This window comes from Myxocyprinus asiaticus, chromosome 1 (assembly GCF_019703515.2).
Source record: "Myxocyprinus asiaticus isolate MX2 ecotype Aquarium Trade chromosome 1, UBuf_Myxa_2, whole genome shotgun sequence".
Classification (NCBI taxonomy): domain Eukaryota; kingdom Metazoa; phylum Chordata; class Actinopteri; order Cypriniformes; family Catostomidae; genus Myxocyprinus; species Myxocyprinus asiaticus.
This window is the reverse complement of record NC_059344.1, coordinates 21,153,405-21,166,375: the sequence shown is the minus strand read 5'-3', so window position 1 is coordinate 21,166,375 and position 12,971 is coordinate 21,153,405. Positions and strand designations below refer to the sequence as shown.

The following is a 12,971-nucleotide window of genomic DNA, read 5'->3' as shown; positions in this document are numbered from 1 at the left end:
TGTTCTTAACAAAATGCTAAACACTGCCCCCAGTGGCCAAAGCACTAAGTGTTGTTGGACGTATGGGTATGGGAGAGCTCCATTTTCAGGATATATTGTCCACGGAGGGGCATCGAAAGTAAGCTGTAAAGCGAGTTGTTTTCAGTTGTACAGGCTGTAATATAGTGAAGAGAAATGCATATTTCGTAAGGCAGAGGCAACTTGCAGTAAATGCAAATAGTGATAGATGCTTTTTATACTAAGTGTGAATAGCAACCAAAAGCATCATCTTTGCACTAAATGCAAATAGTTTTAGATGCCCTGACAAAGGCAGCTAGTCTGCCGATACGCATTGGTATTTTAATGTTTTGTTGCCTATGAAATAAACACTCTGAATTGGAGATTGAGTGCCTTGCTCGTTTGCTATCAACTGGCAATTGATGTTTTGACAGTAACCCCATGTGGCAATGAGCACCTCTCCTCATGATTCTATTTGGATACATTTTTAGGCCCAAGTAATTTCTATTTCTATTTTTACTGTTATACGCTATTTGCACCCAAGTGCAAATGGTGGCAGATAAAATTTGCACCTATAATTAAATACTAACATCCAGTATAGGGGCATTACTACAGCGTGTTCATTGAGTACTTACAGTTGAATTCAGAAGTTTACATACACCTTAGCCAAATACATTTAAACTCAGTTTTTCACAATTCCTAACATTTAATCGAAGAAAACATTCCCCGTCTTAGGTCAGTTAGGATCACTATTTTAAGAATGTGAAATGTCAGAATAATAGTAGAGAGAATGATTTATTTCAGCTTTTATTTCTTTCATCACATTCCCAGTGGGTCATAAGTTTACATTTAAGTTTACACTTTGTTAGTATTTGGTAGCATTGCCTTTAAATTGTTTAACTTGGGTCAAACTTTATGGCCAAACAGTTCAATTTTTGTTAAAAAAAAAAAAGTAAGATCTTTGTCCACATGTACACTTGCAAACTGGACTCATTTTACTGTGGATATAGATACTTGTCTACCTGTTTCCTCCAGAATCTTCACAAGGTCCTTTGCTGTTGATCTGGGATTGATTTGCACTTTTCGCACCAAGTTACGTTCATCTCTAGGAGACAGAATGCGTCTCCTTCCTGAGCAGTATGATGGCTGTGTGTTCCCATGGTGTTGATACTTGCATACTATTGTTTGTACAGATGAAGGTAGTACCTTCAGGCTTTTAGAAATTGCACAAGTTTTTTTCTGAGGTCTTGGCTGATTTCTTTTGATTTTCTCATTATGTCAAAGAGGCACTGAGTTTGAAGGTTGGCCTTAAAATACATCCACAAGTACACCTCCAATTGACTTCAATTAGCCAATTAGCCTATCAGAAGCAAATTGGCTAATTGCCTAAAGGCTTGACATCATTTTTTGGAATTTTCCAAGCTGCTTAAAGGCACAGTTAACTTAGTGTATGTAAACTTCTGACCCACTGGGATTGTGATGTAGTCATTTAGAAGTGAAACAATCTGTCTATAATGAATTGTTGGAAAATTTACTCATGTCATGCAAAGTAGATGTCCTAAACAAACTTGCCAAAACTATAGTTTGCTAATATGAAATCTGTGGAGTGGTTAAAAAATGCATTTTAATGATTTCAGCCTAAGTGTATGCAAACTTCTGACTTCAACTGTACATGTAGAGTCCCACAGAAACCCTACACCAACCCCTGCCCCTAAACCTAACCCTTATCTTCCCATCCAAAAATAAACTATGGTTTTACTACAGTAACCATAGTATCACCATGGTATTTTGTAGTACAATCATAGTAACCACAAAATTGGTTACTATATAAACACCATATTACTGTAGTAACACCATGGTTAATTGCATTAAAACTATGGCTTCCGCAAAACAAAACAAAAACTGGTTACTACAATATTACAATATTACTAGCAAAACCATGGTAAATCTTACCATGGTGAATATTTCCTGGTTTCAACACAGGATCTGAACCCAGGTCTCCCATCCTGCTGATGCAACACACTTTCAGTCGCACCACAGGAGAAGGTAAATACGCTGGAGCTGATGCAAAAATGTCTGATAGGGGATGGTGCTTGTTGGTGAGTCTGCATAATGTGGCCAGTCCTAGGGTACGGGAACTCTCGGAAACAATGCACTTCCTGTGTGATCATCTTATCCTGAAGGAAAAGATCCTAAAAAAATATCTTCAACAGTTAGAACAGATTCAAGATGGAGCCATGCGGTAGCATGCATACTCGTAAGGTGTTTGAGTCCTGAAGCTCCTGATGTGCTGATCCAACTCTCCTCCTCTTTCTTCCATTTTGTCCATACTGAATTTCCTGTCCATTTCTAATGTCCTATCAATAAAAGGTACACCCACCCCCCACAAAAATAGATTCAAAATAAATGAATAAAAAAGGTCTACTTTTAATTGCAAAATTAAATGTAAACTGTTATTGTGCAATTTCAACCAAGATGAAATTAATCTTTTCAATCAACCAACCTTTTAAAAAAAACTAATGTGATATGCATGTGTATTTTACTTATTGGTAAAAATCATCATGTAAATGTTGTTTGATGAGTTATATATATTTATTTATTTTCTCCCCTTTTCTCCCCAATTTGTAATGCCCAATTCCCAATGCGCTCTAAGTCCTCGTGGTGGCGTAGTGACTCACCTCAATCCGGGTGGCAGAGGACGAATCTCAGTTGCCACCACGTCTGAGACCGTCAATCCGCACGTCTTATCAAGTGGCTTGTTGAGCGAGTGTGGAAGCTTCACGCTATACTCCGCGGCACCCACACACAACTCACCACGCGGCCCACCGAGAGCGAGAACCACATTATAGCAACCACGAGGTTACCCCATGTGACTCTACTCTCCCTAGCAACCAGACCAATTTGGTTGCTCAGGAGACCTGGCTGGAGTCACTCAGCATGCCCTGGATTCAAACTTGTGACTCCAGGGGTGGTAGTCAGTGTCTTTACTTGCTGAGCTACCCAGGCCCCCTGATAAGTTATATTTACTGATTTCTGCTCCACCAACCTTCACAGTGAGTTCCCTTCTTCACTTTTGTTTTTGTATATTTAATCATGCTTTCAATCTTTTTTCATCTTCCTAAAAGGTTGTTTTTCAGAAGGATTTTTCGCTTGCCTAAATTTTGCTTTTTCATTCAGTCATATAAGGCCTGGGTGCTAGCTATTACCTCTCCTGTTCCTAATTTATATCAGCTGTAATAAGACATCTATTCTCTCCATCTCTCATTTGCATTTATTTCAAACTGTGGATCCCTAATAAAGTCGCTTTTAAACTGACATCCTTCTCTAAAGTAGAAAATAATGTTTCTGTTATTTTTGCTTGGCCCTTCTCTTGGTAACTGCATTAAAATTTATTTTAGGGGTGAAATTGGTAAAAATGCAGCAGAAGACGGTTCTGTTTTGTGCCTGTCATCATTCCAAGAGGGAACACTTCCTAATGTGAGAAACTACCAGAGGAGAACTGGCTAATTAGTCACATATTTTTGTCATTTATCCCCTTTAAACATCCGCTAACTCTGTTTCATGTGTCACTCTGTCTAACCAAAAATAGATTAGGTTTGAATGGACACACTCTGTATCTCACAGCTATCATCCAAACACAAATAAAACACAACTCCACACCTTCAGTTTCTGGACACAAAATTAAGGAGGGGACTAACAAAAGAGAGAGAGAGAGAGAGAGAGAGAGAGACTCTTATGCAACTATTTAGCCCTTGGAGAGGAAGACAGAGAATAGGGCCATCTAATCCAGAGAGAGTATTTACACAGCACACAGATAAATGAGACACTCAGAGCTAACCTGTTACAGGATACACACACATCACTGTTTCTGCCTCCTTCACACACTCTTTCTTTCCCTCTTCCCCTGATGCACAAACACATAAATGCACAAATCTGCATTCCTTCTTGTCTTTATCTACCTCTCTCTCTCTCTCTCTCTCTCTCTCTCTCTCTCTCTCTCTCTCACACACACACACACACACGTACACTCACACACATAATATGTTTTTATTTCATTGTGGGGACTCTCCATAGACTTCCATGCATTTTATGGATTTTATACAGATCTAATGATAATTTCTATCCCCTAACCATAGCCCTATACCTAAACCTAACCCTCACAGAAACATTTCTGCATTTTTACATTTTCAAAAAAACATAATTTAGTATGTTTAATTAGCCATTTCCCTCATTGGGACTGCTGGCTGGTCCCCACAAGGTAGGTTTTGTCGGGTTTTACTATACTTGTGGGGACATTTGGTCCCCACAATGTAGTATAAACATGGTTGCACTCACACACACACACACACACACACACTCATGGGTCAGGTCTCCTCCCTTTGACCATTCCTGTCGCCATTAAAATAACACTAAGAAGAAACACACACAGGGTATGTTCGGAATGGCATACTACTTGCTATTTTTTTTTTTTTTTTTTTATGTAGTATGCAGTAAATGTGTGCATTGTAAATGAACGCTGTGCACAGTTTTCACATTTTCTGTATGCCAATGGGAAATCCCCATTACTACTAAAATTGATGTGGACAGATAAATTACATGGCTGCATGTGTGGGTGATTGACATGACATTTTAAATCAAGTGTCATTAAAAAGTGTCTTAAAACACAAGTTTATATTGCTAATCAAATCAAATTCAATCAATGTTCATGCATTTCCATGAACTTTTGAACTGATCACCAATATGCTCATGTGATGTGACTGTCGTGGACACATACAATATGTACCACATGTTGTTCACTAAGATGTCTTACCTAACTAAACCTGCAGCAACAGGTAATAAATGAACTCAATCAGGCAGCAATGACATGTCACACTTGGCAATGCTTAACAGGGTTTAACAAGTATGCTAATGAAGTGGAAATTACTAATGAGCAAGAGGAAGAGGAATGTGGTGTTTGTTGTCAGACTGATCTAAACAGACACATACACACACACACACAATGTGAATGTCAAATTCTACTAAGCAGCATTAGCCTGTTATCTGATATCTTTCGGTTACACCACACACCTTTACTTGTATGTGTACAGATCCTGAAGTCCAGATGATGGACAATATAGTACAGTCAAATATACTGAAAAAGTTCATTTAGTAAAGCAGAATGATCAAATAATTTCTACATAAAGTATTAGTGAAGTGTTAAACACTGTTTGACAAAATTTAAATTGAAAACTTAATTGGTATCTGTGTAATGGCCTGATTTAATTAGTTCAGCTTCATTGGCTGCCTGATACTGACTAATATCCTGCTAATTTCATCAACCATACAGTGAAGATAAACATAGCTGACATATGCTGATCTGACAAAGCTGTGATCTAAATGATTGTGAACATTGTGCAAAAAAACAATTGCTAATTTGAGATCATCTTGAAAGGTTTGAAGAAAAGAAGGTAAAATGCTCAATCTGGATGCCTCAGTGGGAATATGTGGGAATCAAACTGGATCCCTCAGTGGGAAGGAAGCTTCTAGAAATTGACCAACAAAGCTGATATGTTTTGTTATGATGGTAGTGCAATAAACCTTTGCACTCCATGAGTAGCAACACTTTGTGTTAAGTCTATATTTTTCAAAAGTTGTTCTATGGGACAAGGCCATAGACCAGTGTCAGAAAAATATCTAGTTACTAAGTTACTGCTGAGCCCAACTGTGGCTGAAAGAGCATTCTGTGACCTTACTTTGTTCTGTGTGTTTTGATGACACCCAACCCTCAACCTAGACAACAGGCGGCCTCGCAGTGTAACAGTCACACTTAACACCCAAGATCTCACATGGGTCAAAGGAGAAAGGTCATCCAACACATACATACAGAATTGTTGGGGGTGGGAAGCGCAGGTAAGACACACAAAATTCAGCTTAACTTTTTGCCTGTAGGGTCTGTAGTTGAGTCTTGTTCTTTCAAAAGATGCCAATGGAAAGCAATGCGGACAGCCTCAAAATACGGCTTAGAATGAAGAAAACACTACCAAAACAAATACTACCAAATATAACATTTCCAAAAATTAAAATACCTTTTTTAGGATGTACAAGTCTCGTAGAATGAACGACACTATAACAACATTTTTGCTAACTGAGTTTTACTTGCCGCTTTCTGTTTCATCGCAGTTTCCTGGTGAAATGAACACTAGAGGCGCTACAACAACTGTACGTTTTATTCACTTTCACACAAATCACATGTACAACAACTGATTATGACTTTATAAACACTTGTTTTTTGCTCTGTTATTCACATACTGCGATGTTATGATATTGAACCACTACTCTAATGCATCATTTGAAAAACAACACATTTTAATGCTTATAGTTCTATTACAGACCCACCTACATTTACACACTTATTCAAGAGTGATTCACTTCTGTGGTATTTCACCTCATAGAGTTTTAGACTTTGGACTCGGAGGACTGAGGTTCAAGCCCAGCCAAGCACAGAAGCTGACATGTGATGAGAAAGTGTCACAGAGTAATATAAAAATGGTGTAGTTGCTTCAGAAAATTTGCTTTTTATGTCGCTTTTGCGAAAAGAACACTATCGGTTAGGTTTAGGGTAAGGATGTCTGTTCTGGTCACCTCTCATTTGATGTTAGATCATTATTAGTTTGGTTTAGGCTAAAGTATTAGGTTAGGGAAGTACGTTTTACCCATTAAAACCTCCATCTAAAATTCATCTTAAAAATCTCGTCTGATTAAAACATAATTTGACTCGCTTTTGGCACCCCCCGCTTGACATTTCACTGGGAAACTGCAGCCAAATGTGTAAAACAGATGTGTAATACAGCATGTAATTTGGTTTGCAAAAATGTTGCCATGGTCACGCAAATTTCATTCGATCAGGCTGGACATAGAGTACATATGTATGAGACCTATGTAATAGCAGTGCTGGGTAGTAACGGATGGATTACATAATAAAATTACAAAAATCAAGTACTTGTAATTGGATTACATTATAAAATACTCATAATACTCTTAATAGGACTACAGTTACTTTTTATAGATTACATGATTACATATTAACAAAGCAACAGTAGTAAATTGTAATTTACTGATCATCCTATTTTTTATAAGACATGGGGCAAAAACCTCACTGTGCAATGTAAACTCTGCCTTAGTTAATGTCCTGTCAACTGCGAAGGATTCTACATCAAATCTAAAGAAGCATTTGGATGTATGTTTACCTGTTGTTTTTTTTTTTTTTTACTTTACATCGCAAATCTAACCAACTCACATTTTCTCAATTATTATTTGAATTATCACTCTGTGTGTAATATAACCATGTGTCGCAATGTCTTTGGAAGGGTTTTGTCCATCAAACGCATCAAAATGCACAAATACACATCATTTAATATTCAATTGGATTAGCGCCGTAAAGTTACTTTTAGTTTTTTAAATTGCTCTTGTAGTCAGCTTCAAAACATTTATATGAATGCACTTTTGGTGTAGTGACAACTCTGAGACGTTTTTGTGATGCTGATTCACAAATATAACTGGTCTGATCTCTTACCACACGTGGATAACGTCAGGAACTTGCCTCGGGAACTTGTCCATAATTTTAACTCCGATAAGAAATACCTGCTAAATCAAATAAAAATATTTGATTCTGTCATTGATGGAGGGTCTAGACCTCTGTCAGCATCACGGGGGAAAACATAAAAAATTATTTTTGTGAATTTGTGGACATAAGCCCCACTCAAACGATTAAACCATGCAGAATTAGGATGAAAGTAATCAAAAAGTAATCGGATTAGATTAACCCAATAATATAATCTACAAGAATATGTTACTGATTGCATTTTTTGTCATGTAATTTGTCATCAGTACCTGATTACAATTCACAAGTAATCTGCCCAGCACTGTGTATTTGGGTTGGAATACATTAAGTAATTTTATAGTAATTTTGTAAAAAACAAAAAAAAATTTTATCAATTACTTATCTCAAATTAACTTGTCCCCAAAAGTTATCAAGAATGGTTTCAAAATGAGCAAACTTCAACAAATTATGCTTTTCTTTAGGGGGAAAAAAAAAATTAAATAACAATATGCATTTATACAAATCAACTTTGTAAAAAAAAACCTTTGCACAAATATTTGTACTCATCTGAAGCTTACACAGAAGCCAGTACTGACGGCATTAGGGTACTGCACATATATAGAGTCTACATAAAGGCTATCACATTTTTATCATTTCTTATTTTCTTATTCAGAAAAACAATTTGTGAAATGTGGCTTTTTAGAAAATGCATTCTGTCTGTGTATGGAGATTAGGTAAGAGATTCAAAGGGAAAGTGGCATATATAATTCAGCATTGCCTACAACAGGCAAATGTGCAAAGGAAACTCTTTTAGCGATATTCGAGTATTGTTTTCAATAGTTGACTAGTTGGTGCAGAACGAGTACTGGATTAGTTGATTACTGTTCACATCCCTACTATGTATGCAGAACAATCCTACTATTCTCATTTGATCACAATGCAACACAATGCTGATGCAGTTAACAAGCATGTGTAATGGGTCAAGGGTCAGTTTTGCCCTCAGTGCAATCACCACTAACCCCTACACCAAACTGCCCTTATTCACAGGAAACTTAATTATTAAAGGGATAGTTCACCCCTAAATGACATTTACTCTCATCATTTTCTCCCCCTCATGCCATCCCAGATGTGTATGTCTTTCTTTCTTCTGCAGAATTCTCTCAGCTCTGTAGGTCTGCTCTACACAATGCAAGTGAAAGGTGGCCAGAACTTTGAAAGTACAAAAAGGCAGCATAAAAGTAATCCATATGACTCCAGTGTTTTAATCCATGCCTTCAGAAGCGATATGATAGGTGTGGGTGAGAAACAGATTAATATTTAAGTCCTTTTTACTATAAATCTCCACCTTTGACCAGCCCCGACCAGTAGGTGGCGATATGCATGAAGAATGTGAACCGCCAAAAAACAAAAGAGGAAGAATGTGAAGGTGAAAGTGAAAGTGGATATTTATTATTAAAAAAAGAACTTTAATATTGATTTGTTCTCACCCCCACCTATCATATCACTACTGGAGTCATATGGATTACTTTTATGCTGCCTTTATGTGCTTTTTGGAGCTTCAAAGTAATGGTCACCATTCACTTGCATTGTATGGGCCAACAGAGCTGAGATATTCTCATACAAATCTTAATTTGTGTTCAGCAGAAGAAAGAAAGTCATACATATCTAGGATGGCCTGAGGGCAAGTAAATGATGAGAGAATTCAATTTGTGGGGTGATCTATCCCTTTAAGGAAGGATCTACTTCAACTTTATTAATCAACAATATTTGGGATTTCACTTTGTAGACTAGATAGGGCTATGCAAACCACAATAGTCTCATATCCTATTGCCCTTTCAGGAATAAACATTAGCCCAAACTGACACTGATATTGTACACACACTGCTCGTAGCATGCCAAGTATTGACAGGATGCTGAGCCACAACCAACTGTCCCCTGGATCAATATGCATTGCAGCCATAACTATAGAGTGTGTGTATCTGTATGTGTGCATTGGTATTGAGCTATTCACGGTGCATGAATCTCTTCAGCGTTTCCACGTCTGACTATAGCAGCGAAGGAAGAAATATTTCTCCTCTAATAGCAAACAAATAAAATATATATATACTGAATGTGTAAATTCGATTTATTTATTTTTTGTTTTTTATCACTCCCCTAAATCCTACCTTGGCTCGGATCTGACCGGAGGTGGACACTTTTCGGATGAGTCTGTTTGAGGTTTCCTCTGGTTCCCCGTCGCTGTCCGATGATTCGTCACCAGCCTCGGCTTGAGGGTCCGGAGAGGTCAGGGACTCCCGGGGCTCCCGGACATAGAGGACATTTGGATTTAACTTTGAGGCCATGACTGATTTTCACAGCGCTCGTTTCCTTGCCAAGTCAGCCCTGAAAAAGTAAACGCATTGCTCAAAAGCGGATAACAGTAATCACTGCCAATGAGACTTCTGCTTTCGTTTGCAGCTAGAGCTTTATGAACTAAACCGTTGACGGCAAATTCAGTTCCTCTATTCTGAATGTGTCGCGGGCAAAAAGGCGCCAGCACACAAACCAAAAGACGGTCATCTAGAGCCGCATTCTGGATAACGGCATCATGCGATTATTTGCCCATTGCACAATAGGATTAAACAGACAGTGAAGCCCATTAGCGCTCAGAATCGATACAAACCGATCTGACATAATCCGCAGATGCTCGCTGTCAGGGCTTTAAGAGATATATGAACTCCCTGACTGTTGCGCGTGTGTTCAAAGACAGCTGCGCATTCGTTGTGCTCGCGACACACATTATCACATTTCTCGGTATTAATAGGCTATAATTGGTTCGGCTCATGCCCTTTGAGCTCTGCAAAACATTGCCTTATTATGTCTCCGTGTACAAAATGCGATGCTTTCTAGAATGAACGGCAGTTCATATATCTTCTGTAAACAGTAAATAACTACCTGTTATGATGTGGCGCGGCGGCTGTCTACAGCGTCCATCCGTTACGGTAAAAACGAGCTTGTCGCTTTGCTGAGCAAAAAGAAGACGTTCGGGAAAAATAAGACATTAGGTATATTTACATGCATGCGCCTAATGGGCTTTTGGATCTGGGGAGATTCTGTTTGAGGAGCCGTCTCTGACTCAGTAGCACCAGCTGTGTGTCTTTCCAACCAAAAACAGCAGCGTTCATGCAGCATCCGTCTAACACTCACTCATTGAATTTGACATTGCAGTTTTCACGCGAGCAGCATTCTACTGTTTCCTCATCTATTAATTGTTGTATTCATTTAATGCGTCCTATAGCGGCGCGCGGCCATCACTTTCTGAATTGACAAATAAGACTGTTGCACTCCCGCACTATTCCCTCTGCGGCGGTTGTTTTGAGCAAGGCAAAGGTTGACATGGATGTAGTGTTTTACCTCTATGTCACGGTGTCTGACTCCCGTTGAACCTCGTGCGTGCGTGCGTGTGTGTGTGTTCTTGTTGTTCTCGGTGGGTTCTCGAGGCAGCCAGTCAGATAGTGTCAAAACTGCTTCTGTCGCGCACATACGCGCGTGTACGCATAGCATCGGATAAGATGAATGGGAGGGGTAGATTACAGCGGGAGAGCTTCTGTGTATGAGAACACCTTGACGTCTTTAGCAGCTAATTTTTAAGACATATTTGAGAGACTACTCGCTTTTTTGCAGTTGTCTAGTTGCCTATGCAGGTATAACTGTGATATATAATGCGACAGGATCAGTACTTCCCCCATTAAAAACCTGAAAGGTGTTAGATGAAAAAGGAATGGGCTTGTTGCTACTGTATATGTTGAGCTGAATGACAGTGTTGTGACCATTCAAGAGGTCAGATTCAGGAAATAACGGGTTAGGTAGCCTAATCAGCACCACCAGACGAAAAAGTCAGATCAACCTTTGTGCATATAGGCTGCCACTGAAAAAAAGAGATTTTGCAGTGAATATAACAAAAAAGATTTAGTACTTTCTACACTGAACAAGTTAAAGTGTGAACTTAAAAATATTAAGTAAATTCTACACTCAAACATTCATGCTTAAGATTATAAGTAAATAATATTAGCTATTTATGATCGTTTGTTATCTTTACAATGTGTCGTCATGTAGCCTATCAATCCTAAAGTAGAAAACCTTGAAAAATGTATTTGCTAATTTGAGTACATTTCATTGGTAAATAAAATAAATACATTATACTTAACTTTTCCACACTGGATTTCAAAGCATGCACTGGGCTTGAATAATTAATGAGATTGTATATGAGATTGTTTCACTGTATGCAAGTTTATTTACACTGTTTTATTGGTACTTTTGTTGTTATGTTTGGTAAAATATTTTTTGGGTGCAGTCTTAAGTTAATTTTCTACTTAACTTAATTACCCATTTATAAAAAGTAATAAAAAAATAAATAAAAAAAACATTATCTGTTGATTGTCACCATCATGGTGTTTTTTGCACCAAGTGTTGATGTCTGCATGTGCAGCACAATATTATGTTATTATTGCCTGTAATGTAAAGTAGTGCAGTCACATAGGCTACATACCATGCAACAAATTTCCCTGTGGGGTATTTCTATGTGTAATGTAATACATTATTAATCATATGTTAGTATGAAAGATAAAAAAAAATGACATGTTCTTACAAATGTAACTATATGTTCAGGGGGCTCTGTAGCACATCCCTTTTGAGCTACCATCACCAAACTTTGTACACATATAGATCTCATCATGCTGGACAACTTTCATGCTGAGAATCATAAGCTCCGCCCAACAGGAAGTTGGCCATTTTGGATTGTTTGAAAAATACATGCTCTGGATTTTGAAATACTCCTCCTAGGGATTTCATGTTACAGGTACCAAATGTGGGCGACATCATGCCAAGACATTGACGATGCTAAAGTGTGAACGGATTTTTGACATATCAAACGATGTTGCCATGGCGATGTGATAAATAACGTCAAAAAATGGGAAAAAGGAAGCATCTCATATCTTCTGCGTGCATCATGTGATTTACATAAAAATTCTGCCAAATGTTTGGCCTTGCTGGCTTATCACATTGATGTGGCTATTGTGGGTCACAGTCATAGCGCCACCAACTGGCGGAAGGAAGTGTGGAACTTTTAACAGACTTTTAAATATCCCTCTTATGTTTACCTGAATTGCTTAACAAAATGTTGAATAATATCAAGACAGTGCAGATTTAAAATTCTGAAGGGATTCTTGATATCTTAAATACTGTTGCCATGGCAATGCATTAAATGTCATTATTCCTTTTTATGTATATTCACATGTTTTTGAGGTACTTGGCATGCGTGAATTTTCACGATATTTTGCACACACATCAGAGTTGTCTACCATTAGGCCTGGCTAAAGTTAACACATGGGCATGGCAGGGGAGCTGTGTAGCGCCA

General features: G+C 38.1%; 1 protein-coding gene across 2 annotated transcripts in view; it reads right to left on the bottom strand.

The window, feature by feature from the left end:
• The window catches only part of LOC127440773 (diacylglycerol kinase delta-like), a 114,807-nt gene extending 103,669 nt beyond the window's left edge, over positions 1-11,138 (bottom strand). Inside the window, exons 1-2 of one of the 2 annotated variants that reach the window (XM_051697667.1) lie at positions 10,970-11,138; positions 9,742-9,958 (exon numbers count right to left, since the gene is read on the bottom strand). In XM_051697667.1, the coding sequence (XP_051553627.1) occupies positions 9,742-9,918 (177 nt within the window). In that variant the 5' untranslated portion in view covers positions 9,919-9,958; positions 10,970-11,138. The remainder of the gene's footprint in view (positions 1-9,741; positions 9,959-10,969) is intronic. The other variant, XM_051697674.1, reaches the window with a different exon arrangement.
• Between the last annotated feature and the right edge of the window lie 1,833 nt (positions 11,139-12,971).